At 45.6% G+C, this 17,977-nt stretch overlaps 1 protein-coding gene across 2 annotated transcripts in view; it reads left to right on the plus strand.

Moving 5' to 3' along the window:
• tmem62 (transmembrane protein 62) overlaps window positions 1–17,977 on the plus strand; it is a 100,523-nt gene that overhangs the window by 10,594 nt on the left and 71,952 nt on the right. For both annotated transcript variants that reach the window (XM_038782100.1, XM_038782107.1), the window contains exons 3-6: window positions 588–725; window positions 6,165–6,210; window positions 9,795–9,936; window positions 13,181–13,305. In XM_038782100.1, coding sequence (XP_038638028.1) covers window positions 588–725; window positions 6,165–6,210; window positions 9,795–9,936; window positions 13,181–13,305 — 451 coding nt within the window. The remainder of the gene's footprint in view (window positions 1–587; window positions 726–6,164; window positions 6,211–9,794; window positions 9,937–13,180; window positions 13,306–17,977) is intronic.

The raw sequence follows: 17,977 nt of genomic DNA on the forward strand, positions 1-17,977 counted from the left end.
CAATTCAAAACTAGGGGCCATAAATGTAAGAATAATTTAGAAATTCAGGAGAAATTTGTTTGCATTAGGACATTGAACAGTTGGTGTTGGGGGGTGTGTTGTGGTAGATGAATTTAAGGAGAAACTCGGTAAATGCATGCGGGTGAAAGATTTGTTGATTTTGGGGGATGTTCGAATAAGTAGCATTGGGAGGACGTTTGAGTGTATCATAAACTACAGCATAGACTTGTTCTTTTACTGTAGGTTCACAATTCTATCTTTAAAAAGCTCTCCTGAGGAACATAGGCATTGCTGGCTGAAAAAAGACTATGTTTTAGCTAGTCCATCCGTGTGCATTTCTTGGTCCTCAAGTGGTATTGTTAGAGCCCTCTAACACATCATCATTTTTTTGAGTCAAACAATGTTGAATGACTCCGCATGACCAAACTGAGGGGCAGAAAAATACACCAGGAGCCAGGAAAACTGGCACAATGTAATTCCCAACAGTGGCAGCTGATAGGCACTGTGCATAATGGAGAGAGCAGGGTCCTTTTCTGTTGTGTCCTTATGGCCTTGATTTCATGGTTAGATTGCATTATGTCTCACAGGAGATCTGACAGATGCCAAGACAAAGAACAGGATTGGATCTGTTCAACACGAGATTGAGTGGCAAACCTACCAGGCGACCCTGAAGCAATCCAGAGTTTTGGAAAAGACAAAATGGATCGATATCAAAGGAAATCATGGTACAACAGTTGCCCTGATTCTTTTTGGCATTTCCCCTTATGGTTATAATGCAGCTATTCAGTTATTAAATCACTATAATTGTATCATAGAATCATTACAGTACAGGAGGCCATTCGGCCGTTGTGTCTATGCTGGCTCTCCTCTGCAAGAGCAATTTGGCTGGTCCCTCTTTCCTGCCATTACCTCTTTTCCCTGAAGTTTCTTTTCTCCTCTGCTAATTATCTACAACCCTTTTGACAGCCAGCATTGAATCTGGATCTCTCAAGTCATGCACTCCAAATCCTGACCACTTGCTGCGAGAAAACCTTTTTCCTTGCGTTGGCTTTGGTTCTGCAGCAATTCGCATTAAATTGGTGTTCCCTGAAAAAAAGATTTGCATTTGAACTGCTCTCACAACCTCGAGCTGTTTCAAAGTGCTTTTGAGCTAATGAAGCATTTCTTGAAATGTAAGAACCCACAATAGCATTAAACGATCCAAACCAGACTATCAGTGTTTTTGTTTAGCAACATTGGATAAATATTGGCCGGGACACCAGGACCTTGGTTTAACATCTTGCACAAAAGATTCCACCTCCCATAGTACAGTACTATCTGAAGTGTGGGTCTGGATTAACTGTTCAGGTCTCAGGAGTTGGACTTGGACCCACAACCTTTTGAATCTGTGATGAGAGTATTGTCACTGAACTATAATGAGGGATCAGTAAAAACAGCCACCAAAAAAACAGGGGAAATCCAGTGTTGTTTCAAGTGTCATAGAGTCACATAAAGGGGCCATTCAGCCCATCAATCTATGCAAGCTTTCTATAAAGCATTCCATCGTTCTATCTTCACAGAAGATTCATCACCTCCGCTCCCATCTCTCTCGAAGGAAGCAAGTATCAGGTCATTCCCACCCAAAACCTAAATCTGTGTCTACTCATCTGTGCCCCATCAGCTAATGGTAACAGTTCTCATTTGTCCACCTTATCAAAACCTGTCATAATCTCGTACACCTCAAACAAATCTCCCCTCAGTTTCCGCAGATGCTGTTAGACCTGCTGAGATGGTCCAGTATTTTCTGTTATTGCTTCAGATTCCAGCATCTGCAGTAATTTCCTTTAATCTCCCCTCAATCTCCAATGCTCCAGGGGGAACATCTCCAGGTTCTCCAACCTAAACGTGTCGCCAAAACCCATCATTGTTGGAACCATCCTGGTAAATCCCTGCATTGTCCCAAGGACCTTCCAATGCATTCCAAAGTGTAATGATCAGAATTGAACACGTTTGTGACCTAACCATTGCTTTTAAAAGGTTAAGCATAACCTCCATTCTTTTGTACTCAATTGACTGAATCTTCTGAGGAATAGCAATCACTGTTGGATTGCTCCACCACACCTATTCTTCTTTTAAAAATATTTTTATTCTCCTTTTTCACATTTTCATCCAAATTTACTCCCACCAACAAACAATCAACGGTAACAAATACGATGTCAATCACCTGGCCAACAATTCTTTCCTCCCCCAAACAATCCTCAACATTTTAAATACAAATATTTTTTAAAAAGGAATGAGGAATGCACCATCACCCCATACATAAGTCATCAACAACATACACAGTTCAAACCCCCCCCCCCCCCCCGCCCCCACTAGTGTTCAATGTCATCCAACTCCTGAAAGTGCATTATAAACAAACCCATGAATGATAGAACCCTTCCATCCTTCCCCTCAACTCAAACTTTACTTTCTTGAGTGTTTAAAAATTCCAACAAATCCCCCTGCCACGCTAGGGCACAGGGTGGAGAAACTGACCTCCACCCCAACAGGACCTGCCTTCGGGTGATCAGCGAGGCAAAAGCTAAAACATCTGCCTCCGCACCCGTTTCCAACCCCGGCCAATTCGATACTCCGAAAATGGCTTCCAGAGGACCCGGTTCAAGCTTCATATGTAATACCGTCAAAATTACCCTGAAGATCTCCCTCCAATACCCCTCCAGGTTTGGACAGGATCAAAACATATGAACGTGATTTGTGGACGCCCCCCCCCCTCCCCCCACAACGTTCCAGCCCCTCAGAGTCGGCTCAACCTCTCCTTTGTGAGGTGTGCCCTAAACACCACCTTCAGCTGTAGCAGCCGCAACCTCACGCACGAAGTTGAGTCATTCACCCTCCGGAGCACCTCACACCACAGCTCTTCCTCCCAATTGGCCTTAATCCCCTCAAGCGATGCCTTATCTTCTCCCAGAATAGCCTCATAAATCGCCGACACCACCCTCTTCTCCATTTCCCCCGTCGTCGGCACCTCCTCCAACAGTGTAGGGGCTGGCACCACCGGAAAGCTCTGTATCTCCTTCTTAGCAAAATCTCGGACCTGCATATATGTAAACATTTCTCCCCCAGTTTCTCCAGTCCCACAAACCGCCCCCAGAAACAAATCCTTTAGCGCCTGGATTCCTTCTCCCATCTCCGAAAACTCCCATCCCACTTCCCTGGCTGAAATCTATGATTCCCCTGGATTGGCATTTCCCTTGACCCCGCCCCCAGCCTAAAGTGCTGCCTCCAGATTTTCAACATATAAGGTAATCTTTTCAACCTCCTTGTGCCTTTGGCAGGAAGAGTGTCAAGCACTGAAAATAAACAAAAATCGCGGCAACACATTCATTTCAATTGTCTGTACTTGACCTGCCAGCAACAGAGGAAGACCTTGGAGGAAGCCAGGTCAGACCCCATTTTTACCTCACTAGCTACATCTTCACTCACTAATACACTGAACAGCTTTGAGACATTAAAATAGCTTTTCACTCTGTTAGTGAATTAGTGTAAGTGAGGTATGTGGGTAGTAGCCAGCTGGGTAGGGTGGCTAGGTGGGTGGGTCAGGAGGGGAGTGGGAGGGTCGGGGAGATTCTGAGATTCAACGCGAGGGTAGTCGGAGAGTTGGAAGGAGGGTCAGGCGGTGTGTGAGTCGGGGAGTCAGAGAGTGAGTGGATGTGAAGAGTCGGATGGCGAGTGGGTAGGGGAGGAGTCGGGATGGCGAGTGGTTGAGGGACTCGGGTGGGTGAGAGGGAGTAGGGAGGGCGAGTGGGTGAGGGAATCGGATGTGTGAGGTCGTCGGGTGGGTGGGGAGAGTCGGGAGGGCGAGTGGGTGGGGAGAGTCGGGTGGGTGGGGAGGGCGAGTGGGTGAGGGGGAGGGCGAGTGGGTGAGGGGGAGGGCGAGTGGGTGAGGGGGAGGGCGAGTGGGTGAGGGGGAGGGCGAGTGGGTGAGGGGGAGGGCGAGTGGGTGAGGGGGAGGGCGAGTGGGTGAGGGAGTCGGGAGGGCGAGTGGGTGAGGGAGTCGGGAGGGCGAGTGGGTGAGGGAGTCGGGAGGGCGAGGGAGTCGGGAGGGGGGAGTCGGGAGGGCGAGGCGAGGGGGAGTCGGGAGGGCGGGAGGGAGACGGGAGGGTGGGTGGGGGAGACGGGAGGGCGCGTGGGTGGCCGGGGGAGACGGGAGGGCGCGTGGGTGGGCGGGGGAGACGGGAGGGCGCGTGGGTGGCCGGGGGAGACGGGAGGGCGCGTGGGTGGGCGGGGGAGACGGGAGGGCGCGGGGGAGACGGGAGGACGCGTGGGTGGGTGGGGGGGGAGTTGGGCAGGCGAGTGGGTGGGGGGGGAGAAACGCGAGTGGGGGGGGGGGGGGGTGGCGTGTCGGGAGGGCCAGTGGCTGGTGGAAGCGCTGCGTCATAGGGACATAGGAACATGAGTAGGCCATTCAGCCCCTCGAGCCTGTCCTGCAACTCAATGAGATCATGGCTGATCTGTGACCTAACTCCATACTCATATCCCTTAATATCTCTGCTTAACAAAAATCTACCTACCTTAGATTTAAAATTAACAACTGTTCTAGCTTCATCTGCTGTTTGTGGGAGAGAGCTCCAAACCTCTACCTCTTGGGTGAAGAAGTGCTTCCCAGCATCTCTCCTGAATCGTCTCGCCCTAGCCTTAATTTACAGACGGTGCCCCAGTTTTAGAACCTCCATCCAGTGTAAATAGTTTATCTTTATCTTCATCTACCCTGTCTTTCCCTGTTAATATCTTGAATAAGTTGTGCAGCTATCCAGGAATTTGACATGTTTTTTTTCTCCCTCTCGTATACCTTTGGGTAAAAATAGCCAGGTAAATCAGCCATGAAGTTTGACACTTTTTTGGAAGGTCCTGGCAATAGGAAAATTGTCTCATGGAAGTTGAAACTTCCCAAGCAATTCCTGTGGAGTCTTTATGTTGTGACTTCCAAGGGTCCTTTCGTGCTTCCTACGGGGCATATCTAGTCTCTGGCCATCTGAAGACAGGAAGATTTGGGCCGATCTCTATTTATGAAGCCTAAGATCCATATGCCTTGCTAACTACTCTCTCAATATGTCCTGCTAAAGATCTGTTCACATGATCCCCCATCTGTCCTTGCACACGCTTAAGTGTATATTGAACTTCCAATCACCTTTATTGCAGAGGGTTACTAATGTTGGTGCCACTGGATAGGGATTACCCTGGGCTGCCAGTCCAAGGTCTGTGGGATGCCGTGAGAAATTAACAATAGCAGCCTCCACAAGACTGCACTTCAACGCTAAGCCTGGAAGTCCCCATGAAATAGATTTTTAAGATTCCTGAATGGCGCCTCTCTCTTCTCACACACCCCACAACCCAATTTGGCTATCAAAAGTCCACAGGCACAAAGTTATAATGGAAGACCTTTATCCTTACCATGTCACCAACCACATTTGAAACCATTGATGTTCTTCTCGGAATGGATGTTGTGACTCAAACAAGGCAGCATTCATTGGAAGTGAAATAGTGCAGGCAGCTTTTCACAATGTGGTCATGAACCTGAATAGTACAGTTTGGAAGCAGCCCTATTTTTAAATTCTCACCTATGTTTTCAAATCCTTCCATGGCCTCGTTTGTCTGTATTTCCCAAATCTCCTCGAGCCCCATATCCCACTGAGCTCTCTGTCGCCCTCAAATTCAGACCTTTTGTACATCCCCCACTCCGTACACTATGGGTGGCAGTAGACTCAATTGTCTAGGTCCTAAGCTCTGTAATTCCTTTCCTTTTTTAAATTTTTTTATTTTTTTTATAAATTTAGAATACCCAATTCATTTTCTCCAATTAAGGGGCAATTTAATGTGGCCAATTGACCTACCCTGCACATCTTTGGGTTGTGGGGGCGAAACCCACGCAGACATGGGGAGAATGTGCAAACTCCACACGGACAGTGAACCAGAGTGTAATTCCTTTCCTAAACATCTCTCCCTCTCTCTCATCCTTTAAGAGGGAGAATCTACCTCTTTGACTAATTTTAATTTATCTTCATGTTGTGTCAAATGCTGTCTGATTATGTTCCTGTGAAGTATCTTGGGACATTTTACTCTGTTAAACTGCTTATATAAATGCAAGTTATACCCACCACAATTCAATCTTTTCTATCTCATTACAGATGCCTTCAACATTCCATCGCTTAAGAGCATCAATAACTACTACAGGTATTATGCTTGAAGTTGATCTAAAATTAGTTTCTCAAATGCACTGTGAAACATGGTGTTGAGCTGAACAGTTTAATTCCTATGTCAAGCTAAGAAACTGACTCAAGGCAGGAAAAATGCAGCAAGCGTAATTTTTTGGATCACTTGGAGTGAAACTTGCCTGAGGTGTTTTCTCACTTGGCTCATGAAGTGTCATTGGTGACTTCACCAGCAGTCTGTTCTCACAGACTCAAGACGGTCTGCTGGGAACTTCACAAGACGAACAAGCTTGATTTTCTTTCCCTTGCTATGGATATTGTCTTAGCTCCCAACTACTGCTTTTCAGAATCGTATAAATAAGAGGGCTGTGGCAAGGAAATCTTGTCAAGCCACTGTAGGAGAAAGGGAGGTTGGCAAAGGATGGGCAAAGGAGGAGTGTGCTTGATGGAATTTACATATCACTGGAAATTCTGACTTAACCACTTTGAATAAGGGGCTGGATTCTCCGCCGGCGGGATGCTCTGCCGGCAGCCCGGCGGGGGGGCTTTCCCGACGGCGTGGGACAGCCCCACAATGGGAAACCCCATTGACCAGCCGGTGTAACGGAGCATCCCGCCAGCGTACTGAAACAGAAATGTGGCACGGCGGGGCGGTGAATCCAGCCCAAGGTTTCTCTCACATTTCCTGTGAGTACATCTTTTAGACTTTGGGCATCATAAAGTCATAATGGCACAGAAGGAGGCCATTCAGTCCGTCGAGTCCATTGCCCCCGTCTGTACTATAATCCAGTCAGTCTCATTCTCTGCTCTATCCCCGTAAATGCAGGAAGTTTATTTCCCTCAAGTGGCCATCCAATTTCCTTTTAAAATCATTGCTGGTCTCCGCTTCCACTGCTGCTCTTGTAGGTAGTGAGTTCCAAGTCAATGACACCTACCACATAAAAATGTTCCCTTTCATTATCCCCCCCCCACCCCCCCCAATATCTGCCTAAAATTTAAAATGTGTGTCCTGTAGTCCTTGTACAATCAACTAATGGGAAGAGCTTTTCTTTGTCTTCCTCAAGCTTTGTTAATCAGCCTTTTATGAAGCACTTTGTCAAATGTTTTCTTAAAAATATTTCCTTCCCAAAAAGTGCTGCCCAGATTTGGAGATAATACTCCATCTGGGGCTGAACTTGCATTTTATATAGGTTCAGTGAAACTATCTCTATTTATAAAGCCCAGTTTTATTAACTGCCTCATTAACCTGTCGTACCATCTTCAAAGATTAGTACACAAATTGCCCAGGTCTGCCTGCTCTTGCACCACTTACACCATTAGGTTTGTATTGCCTCTCCGTGTTCTTCCTATCAAAATGTATCACCGCACAAGTCTTCCACATTATTTTTTCCTATATGTCCACCCATTCCACCAGCCTATATATCTTCTCTTGAAGTCTATTATACTTCCCAGTTCTGTCATCTGCAAATGTTGATATTGTTCCCTGTACCCTCCAGTTCAAGACATTAATACATATCAAAACAGCTTCGGTCCTAACACTCTTGGGAACACCACTGTATACCTCCCTCCAGTGTGATAAATAGCCATTATCACAGCACTGAGTTCTATCTATCCTTTAGGCATTTTTTTATCCATGCTCTTACTGATCTTCTATCCCATGAGCTTCAATTTTGCTAGCATGATTAACATGCGATTTTTATTATCAAACGCCTTTTCGTTAACCCCTGTTGGTACTTTTACTTTTGGTATCTGAACCCATGATCCCTCTGCTCCTCTTCCCAATTTTGGCACTTATTTTCCAAGAAGTATGTGGGTTCTTACCAAAGCATACTAATTCTCACTTATCTATGTGTCAAATTGCACAATCATTCTGCAAATTTTTATCAGTCTTCCTTCGTATCAACTACACCACCTCGAATTTGGTGTTGTCTGCATATTTTCAAAATTTGTACCTCTCACTTCTGGGTCCAAATTCTTTCCGTAAATGGTGAACAGTGGTCCCAGCACTGATCCTTGTGGAACTCCACTTCCCATCTTTTATTTGTCTCAATAGCATCACCCTCTGTTTCCTACTTTGTAGCCAGCCTGCTGTCTATTCAGCTGTCATGACTCCAGATGCTCTGACTATAGTATTATAGTGAATACTATAATATAAATACTGTGGGGTGGCACGGTGGTTAGCACTGCTGCATCACAGCTCCAGGGACCTGGGTTCAATTCCAGCCTCGGATGACTGTCTGTGTGGAGTTTGCACTTTCTTCCTGTGTCTGCGGGGGTTTACTCCGGGTGGTCCGGTTTCCTCCCGCAGTCCGAAGATGTGCAGGTTAGGTGGATTGGCTTTGCTGAATTGCCCCTTAATGTCCAAAAGGTTCGGTGGGGTTACTGGATTACGGGAATAGAGTGGACGTGTGGATTTGAGTAGGGTACTCTTTCCAAGGGTTGGTGCAGACTCGATGGGCCAAATGGTCTCTTTCTGCCCGGTAAATTCTATGACTGAGAACAGTTCAGAGGCTGAGAATTCTGTGGCAAGTAACTCACCTTCTGACTCTCCAAAGTTTCTCTACCATCAACAAGGCACAAGTCAGGAGTTCTCTCCACTTACCTGGATAGCGTGCTTCAACAACATTGAGGATGCTCGACACAATCCAGGACGAGGCAGCCTGCTGAATCAGCATGCCATCTGCCACCTGCAACATTCACTATCTCATTGGTGCACAGACACTGTATACCATGTACAAAATGCACTGCAGCAATATTCCAAGGCGCCTTTTATGTGCCTTTCCAATTCACAGCCTCGACTACCTAGAGGGACAAGAGCAGCAGACACATGGGAACGCCATCACCCGGATATTTCCTTCCTGATTGGGAACTATATTGTATTTCCTTCACTGTTGCTGGGTCAGAATCCTGGAGCTTCCCTTCTAACAACACTTGTACCATGTGGACTACAGTGGTTCAAGAAGGTGGCTTATCACCACCTTCTCAAAGGAAATTAGGGATGAGAAATGTTGGCCTTGCCACTGACGCTTGTATCCCATAAGAATTTTTTAAAATATGTTAGCTTATCACAGGCTCTTTGGACATCTAAATATAATACTCTCATCTACACTTTTCATTACTTCAAAGAATTCAGCCAAGTCGGTCGAGTCTGTGTTAACTACCGACTCTTAATTTTGTTTGGATGTTTAAATGTGCGAACCTTAACATTTCTTTTGCACCACTGCACCTGTGCGTTAACGTAAAGAGACCAATTTGTGTGCAGCCAGCGTGGGGACTTTGGAATTGCTGCATAGCTTGAAAGAAAACATTGCTGACTATTGTTTTCAATTTATGGATGCTTTCCTATTTCATCTTTATGTAAGGGTTCCATTATTATCCTTACTCTTGATAAGCTAATTGGTCTGTTTGAACTGGACTTGTTCTGTCCCACTTTATAAATATAAAAATCGCTTTATGGGCAGAATGTTTAACTTCTGACTCGTAATAATTCACTTTTAAGATTTAAGGTTAAAGCTAAAGTAGACTAGTAAAAGGAACTAAGCGAGATTGGTAGTTAATACATATCCATAAAAGTTTGTGACTTTGAAACTTATGCTCATTTTACAGGAAATATTCTGCCCATCGTCAGGATGGTTCCTTCCATTATGTACATCAGACTAACTTTGGAAATTACTCCTTCATCTGTGCTGATGCCACCCCGAGTCCTGGTCCCAAAAGACCATTCAATTTCTTTGGGTTCTTGAACCAGGTAAGAACATGGATACTAGAGAATTAAACCTTTTTTCAAATTCATTCTCAGGGTGTGGGTGTCACGGCAGGGCCAACCTTGAGGGCAACCAGGGCTGGACAATAGACCTTTGCCCCTTCAGAAGGCAGTTAAGAGTCAGGCATGTGGTGTGGGGCAAGTCACATTAAGGTCAGACCAGGTAAGGGTGGCAGGTTTCCCTCCCTAAAGGACATGTGAACCAGCTGTGTTTTTAATGACAATCTAACAGTTTCATTGTGTTTACTTCCAAATCTTTGTAATCCTATTAAAATTCTCAATGTGCCAAAGTTAAATTTAAACTTGCGCTCCCCACATTATCTGCCTGGAACCACTCATCACTACATCCTAAGTGGGACCAGCAGAAGCACGTTCTCCTCTGAGTCAGGAGGTCATTGGTTCAAGCCCTGTTCTAAGAAACAAGTGCCACCTGTTTTATTCAAGTGGATCTAAAGTTTCTAGTAAGCATTTCTAAGAGAAGGGGATTTCTCCCCAGTGTCTTGGCCAATAATTAGAGAAGCATAAAAAGATATTCAGAACATTTCGCCCTTTGTGTCTGTGCTTGCTGAAGAAATATATACTAATTAATAAACCTCATCCCACCTCACAGCACCAGGGACCCAGATTCAATTTCAGCCTCTGTGGAGTTTGCACTTTCTCCCAGTGTCTGCGTGAGTTTTCTCCAGGTGCTCTGGTTTCCTCCCACAGTTCAAAGATGTACAGGTTAGGTGGATTGGCCAGGTTAAATTGCCCCTTTAGTGTCCAGGAATGTGCAGGTTAGGTGGAATTGGGACAGCACGGTGTCACAGTGGTTAGCACTGCTGCCTCACTGCTGCCGAGGATCCGGCTTCGATCCTGGCCCTGGATCACTGTCCATGTGGTGTTTGCACATTCTCACCATGTCTGCGTGGGTCCCATCCCCACAACCCAAAGATGTGTAAGGTAGGTGGGTTGATCATGCTAAATTGCCCTCTTAATTGGAAAAAAAAATTGGGTACTCTAAATTTTTTTTAAAAGTTAGGTGCGGTTACGATGATAGGGGGGTGAGCCGAGATAGGGTGCTCTTTCAGAGGTTCGGTGCAGACTTGATGGATAAATTGCCTCCTGCACTGTAGGAATTCTATGATTCTAACTGAGCACCTTCCAACTCTTGGTTGGTAGCCTTGTAAGTCACAGCACCTCAAGAGCATGGCCAGGTTTTTTTTTCAATACAATCAGAGTTTCGACCTTTGGGTTTCACCCTTTCAGGTTGAGTTCCAGACCCCTAACCGATGTTTTAAAACTGATTAACTGAGCATAATCTCATTGATATTTGTGAGCACTCTGTTTGTCAGTGGGCTGTCTACTGTTTCCAGTTCAAAGATCTGGAGCATATTTGACATCTTCACATTTACACTTCATCCTGTCTCTTCTGTTCAGTGCTATCCCGGGCTACTCCAGTCTGGCCAGCTCAAACCTTCTGAGATGTTAACCTATCTTTTACCTGCAATGGTTTGTGTATTTCCAGCATTTTGTATTTGTATTACAAAATAATAATTTACTAACTAGAAAAAAAAGGCCATGCAGTAAGAGGATAGAAAAATAGAGAATTGTATTAAATGAATAGAGATCAAGAAACCTCATACAGCGTCATTCATGAGTTCCAAACATGTGAAAGGAAGCATGTAGTTTGTGAAGTGTCATCACTGTGATAATGTGGGAAATGAGCAGCAAATTTGCACACAAATTTCCACAAACAACAATGTGATCTGATCAGAGGATCTGTTTTAGTTTTGTTGATTGTGGGATAGACCAATTCCAATTCACGTCTTCAGTATTCAATCCAAGGTGGCACTCACAGCATACTGAGTGAGTGTGGCATGATCAGAGGAGCCGTTTTTCACATAAAACATTAAACCAATCTGCCCTCAGGTGGATAGAACAGATCTCGCAACACAATTTGTTTTTTTAAAAATATTTTTATTCCAGGCTTTTCGACAAAATATATACAAAATATTAAAAGAACAACCAGAGAACAACAAAACAACATCACATCAACCCACCCAACAACCCCAGCCCTTCAGACACCGACCTCAACCATATACCACCTTTCCCTTTTTTAGCCCCACCCCTTACCACACAGCACTTCCCTCCCCCTCGCTGACTCCTCATCCTCATTGGAGAAATCGCTGAACGGTTTCCACCTCCAAGTGAACCTTTCTACCGACCCCCGCAGAGCGAACTTGATCTTCTCTAACCTCAGGAATTCTGCCAGGTCGCTCACCCACACCCCTGCTTTCGGCGGCTCCAAGTCGCTGCATCGTAACTAAATCTGCCTCCGGGCTGTCGGGGAGGCAAAGGCCAATACCTAACCCCCCCCCCCCCCCCCAATCTTGGACACGCCCAAAACTTGGGTGTGATTTGTGGACCCTCCCGCGCACCCCCAAAGCTATCTGCCACCCCTTCAAAAAAAACCTGCTCATCCTCGCCACAGTCATATCTCACAATTTGAAGAAGAACGAGGGATTTCTTCGGTCCTCGAATGCTAAAACTGATTATCTGGTCATTAATTTCATTGTTGTTTGTGAAACTTTGTGCACATACTGGCTGCCTAAAGTACATGAGCAGGGGTTTTTTTAAATTTAGAGTACCCAATTCATTTCTTCCAGTTAAGAAGCAATTTAGCGTGGCCAATCCACCTACCCTGCACATCTTTGTGTTGTGGGTGTGAAACCCACGCAAACACGGGGAGAATGTGCTAACTCCACACGGACAGTGACCCAGAGCCAGGATCAAACCTAGGATCTCAGCGCCTTGAGGCATCAATGCTAACCACTGCACCACCGTGCTGCCCCTCATCGGCAGGGTTGGGTATAGAGGGATATGTGCCAAATGCCGGAAGTGATAAAAACTGGGTGGCATGGACAAGCTGGGCCGAAGGGCCTGTTTCCATGCTATAAACATCTATGACTCTACAGCAGTGATGTCAAAACCAATCAATTGGATGTAAGGCCCTTCGGGATTTAACTACAAATACTAGTTATTTCTTTAGCGTAAAGTTCATTCAAGAGTAGAGGAAGCTGTAGCCCATGTGTGTTATTGCTTAATTGAACACAACAGCTTACCTTACAGGAAATCAATCTGCTGTATATGGGGAAGGGTTAGAAGAAAACTGCTGGAAAATACAGGATGGGGGAATGGGTGAAAGTTTAGCAAACTAGCATCAGTAAGTATATCCAATGCTTTACAGAATAAAATGGATGAATTGTCAAAGCTAGCATCTGAAACAGTCTGCAGTAATCAAACCATTTGGCTTGGCCATTACACCACCTCCACTATTATCTCCGCTTCTCCTGGAATACAGAAAGTCATGAGGTAAGGACTTTTCCTTTTAAACTACAAGGCAGATTTAGGAATGCAGAATGCAGGGAGGCCATTTAGCTTTTGAATCAGTTCCACCATTCACTTAGATCATTGCTGATATGTATCTTAACTCAGTGGACCCAATTTGGTGCCATCTTTAACTGTTAAAAAAACTATCCATTCTTGATACAAGCCCTGAAGCAGTCCTCTGTTTTCTCTCCACAGGGGTTGTCTCAGCTTTTGTGTTTCAAACATTTCCTGTTTTTATTTCAGGTTTGCAGCAGTATTTGGCTTTTGTAAAAGTCTCATCAACCTCAGGTTTGAAATTGTCAACTGACCCCAGCAGCTCAACAGCTTTCTGGGGGAAAGAGTTCTAGATTTCCACTATTTTGTGTGAAGAATTGCTTCATGACAGCCTTTCTGAATGGCCTGGCTCTGATAATGATAGGCCCTCTTGTTCTGGCCCCTTCAACAAGAGGAAAGCATTCCGCTCCATCTACCCTGTAAATCCTTTAACTCCTTCAACACAGTAATTAGCTCATCCCTACATCTTCTACACTCCGCGGAATACAAGCATAGTCTGTGCAACCTATCCTCATATTTCCAATTAATTAGGGCAGCAAGGTGGCACAGTGGTTAGCACTGCTGCCTCACGGCGCCGAGATCCCAGGTCCAATCCCGGCCCAGGTCACTGACCGTGTGGAGTTTGCACATTCTCCCCGTGTCTGGGTTTCACCCCCCACAACCCAAAGATGTGCAGGGTAGGTAGATTGGCCATGCTAAAATGTCCCTTAATTGGAAAAAATGAATTGGGTACTCTAAATTTATAAAACAAATATATATTTTCAATTAATTCACAAATTCTAGAATCTGAAAATCAAGGTAGATGGTACTAGAAACGTAACAGGCTTCTTGGCATCTTTAGAGATGAAAGTTGGGTCAGCAGTTCCTCTCAGGCAGGACCCAGATTAATGGTCCCTATTCAAAATGCCAAATGCTGAAGTATCTAATGAGCAGCTTGTTCAATCATCTTTGTTTTTACTTAAATGTAAGTCACCACAACACAGGAGAAGGACATTCAACAGCAAACAGTTAAACACTGAATGAAGCCATGCAGTTGAATCAGAGATAGTGTTGCTTCCTTTTACTTAAAATCATTTCCAGCTGACTGGATTGTTCAACAAGGGGATTTATTGTGGATTCGTCTTTATGTGGCTCTGTGGTTTAACACCACGTTGACCAGAAGACTGGAAATTAAAAACATTTCTGAAGCTCCGATTGAGAGATAAGGAAATTTTGTCTTTTCTTCATCAGACTACTTCACGGAAACAGGGAGGTGCTTTTGGGAGGAGGGAAGGAATAGTGGTCATGGGGCTCAAATCATTGCTACGTCGAGCCTCAGACAGGGATAATGATGACAGGGGAGAGAGGGGAAGGGACTGGATCATGACTCTTGTGACAATGTGTTACCACATTCAAGAAAAGACTAGAGGCAAGAATTACTGACTGAAGGAAAGAACAGATAGAATAATATTCGGGGCCTCACGGTAGCATGGTGGTTAGCATCAATGCTTCACAGCTCCAGGGTCCCAGGTTCGATTCCCGGCTGGGTCACTGTCTGTGTGGAGTCTGCACGTCCTCCCCGTGTGTGCGTGGGTTTCCTCCGGGTGCTCCGGTTTCCTCCCACAGTCCAAAGATGTGCGGGTTAGGTGGATTGGCCATGCTAAATTGCCCGTAGTGTAAGGTTAATGGGGGGATTGTTGGGTTACGGGTATATGGGTTACGTGGGTTTAAGTGGGGTGATCATTGTTCGGCACAACATCGAGGGCCGAAGGGCCTGTTCTGTGCTGTACTGTTCTATAAAAATAATAGAAATGTAAAACAAATAAAAGCCCAGTCAAACCATCACGCTTATGCTGTCTCCTTGAATGAGCTGTCCAGTTGGCCTCAATTCCCCTGAGTAAGTTTATGGCTCTCTGTTGTAACACTGCTTGTAGGAGCACAAGGCTAACCAAACACTTGCAGGCATTTGGTTTATAAGTCAACCCCAACAATTCCAACTCAATTTGCCGGAGGGCGGCACAGTGATACATTGGTTAGCACTGCTGCCTCACAGTGCCAGGGACCCGGGTTCAATTCCAGCCATGGATGACCGTCTGTGTGGAGTTTGCACTTTCTCCCCGTGTCTGCATGGGTTTCCTCTAGGTCAGGAGTGGGCAAACTTTTCCGTGCAAGGGCCACATTCAGAAATTCACAATTCACAAAGGGCCGCATAGTATATTAAGTAAAATAATTACTTCACCCGGTTATGATTCTGGGCGCCTCATATAGAACATAGAACAGTACAGCACAGAACAGGCCCTTCGGCCCTCGACGTTGTGCCGAGCAATGATCACCCTACTCAAGTCAACGTATCCACCCTATACCAGTAAGTAACCCAACAGCCCCCCATTAACCTTAAAAAAAAAATTTTTTTTAATGACTTGGTGGGCCGCAGAAATACCTTTGGCGGGCCGTAGTTTGCCCACCCCTGCTCTAGGTGGTCTGGTTTCTTCCCAGAGTCCAAAGATGTGCAGGTTAGGTGGATTGGCCATGCTAAATTGCCCCTTAGTGTCCAGGGATGTGCAGATTAGGTGGGGTTGCTGGGATGGGGCAGGGTAGTGGCCTAGGCAGGGTACTCTTTCCAAGGGTTGGTGCACACTCATCTGCATTGTAGGAATTTTATTGTTGTAACAGAAGGCCACCACAACATGTTAGAAGTAATTCCAAGAGAGGAGGACAATTCCTCACAGCCTTCTAAGTCCACGAGGCGGTAAGCTAAGATGATTAGATATAGTAGGGTGGAAAAGGGCTCTTGTGGATCATAAACATCAGCACAACCTACTAGGCCGAATTACCTGTTTGCATGTTATAAATTCTATGGACTAATCACAGAACCACAGTACAAGATTATACAGCAGTCTAATGGAAACACAAGATGAAACAACCAGTGGAATGCAATAGTTCTCATTCCTGCATTGTAATTGTGTTTGTGGAATGCAGCTGATCTACATTATTGAATGGGGATTGCCAGGTTAAAGTGACAATACTGCAGGGAGTACCTGTGGGAAACAGCGAGCTCTTGCATTGGCTGTGAAAAGAACCGTCTTGATCTGCTCAATACTTTCTCTCATGCCATATTTAATGTACTTATGTCATCATAAACCATGAGAGCAAAGCTTTAAGCCAGTGACAGATCGGTATGTACCTCAACACTGAGAAAGTTTGGCACCATCCTGTCCAAAGCAGCCCACTGGATTGCTACCCCATCCACAAACATTCACTCCCTCCACAAAGAACAGTGGCAGCTGAGTGTACCATTTACAAGATACACTGCAGGTTCCTTAGGCAGCACCTTCCAAACCTGCCACTACTACCACCTGGAAGGGCAAGAGCAGCAAATACATGGGCACATCACCACCTAGAGGTTTCCCTCCAAGTCACTCACCACCCTGACTTGGGAACATATTGCCGTTCCTTCACTGTCACTGCGGGTCAAAATTGTAGAATACCCTCCCTTTCGATTTTGGATGACTTTTCGAGTCTGGGTGACTCTTTGTCAAAGCTAACAAAGCTCAAAGAGATATCCAGACTCGAAACGTTAGCTCCCTTTTCTCTCCACCGATGCTGTCAGACCTGCTGAGAATGTCCAGTATTTCCTGTTTTTGTGTCAGATTCCGAGGTAATTTTCTTTTACCTGTAGATTAATATTTTTTAATATAAGTTTAGAGTACGCAATTTAAAAAAAATCTAATTACTGGTCAATTTAGCGTGGCCAACCACCCACCCTGCACATCTTTAGATTATGGGGAGAGAGCCACGCAACACTGGGAGAATGTGCAAACTCCACACGGACAGTGACCCGGGGCCGGGATCGAACCCAGGTTCTCAGTGCCATGAGGCAGCAGTGCTAACCACTGCACCACCCTGCCGCTCCAACCCCACCTAACCTGCACATCCCGGGACACGAGGGGCAATTTAGCATGGCCAGTCCACCTAACCTGCACATCTTTGGACCGTGGGAGGAAACCAGAGCAAATCATGTTCCGAAATCTGCCCACCGCTGCAAATCGGACCAGACCCATTAACCAGCCCAAGCCCACAGAATTGACCACACCAGGAAACATAGACTCAAAACTGACTATGTTTTGACTGCCAAATTCAAGCCTCCTCTAATCACATTGGCCTCGGTGCACCAGGAAACAGTCGTTTTCGTGGTCTTCTAAACTTTTTGAGCATTCAGGGGCAGCACGGTGGCACAGCGGTTAGCACTGCTGCCTCACAGTGCTGAGTACCTGGGCTCAATCTCGGCCCTGGCTCACTGTCCGTGTGGAGTTTGCACATTCTCCCCGTATCTGCGTGGGTCTCACGCCCAGAACCCAAAAATGTACAGGGTAGGTGAATTTGCCAATCTAAATTGCTCCTTAATTGGGAGGATAAAAGAATTGGGTGCTCTAAATTTATTTTTAAAACATTTTTTTGAGCATTTAAAATAAAACTTATTCACACTCTTATTAGGTCTATATCTTCTGCTTTTTTGAATGTGGGTCTATGGGTGGCACAGTGGTTGGCACTGCTAGCACTGGCGCTGAGGATCCGGATTCAATCCCGGCCCCGGGTCACTGTCTGTGTGGAGTTTGGACAT

The sequence above is a fragment of the Scyliorhinus canicula genome, chromosome 2, assembly GCF_902713615.1.
Source record: "Scyliorhinus canicula chromosome 2, sScyCan1.1, whole genome shotgun sequence".
Classification (NCBI taxonomy): domain Eukaryota; kingdom Metazoa; phylum Chordata; class Chondrichthyes; order Carcharhiniformes; family Scyliorhinidae; genus Scyliorhinus; species Scyliorhinus canicula.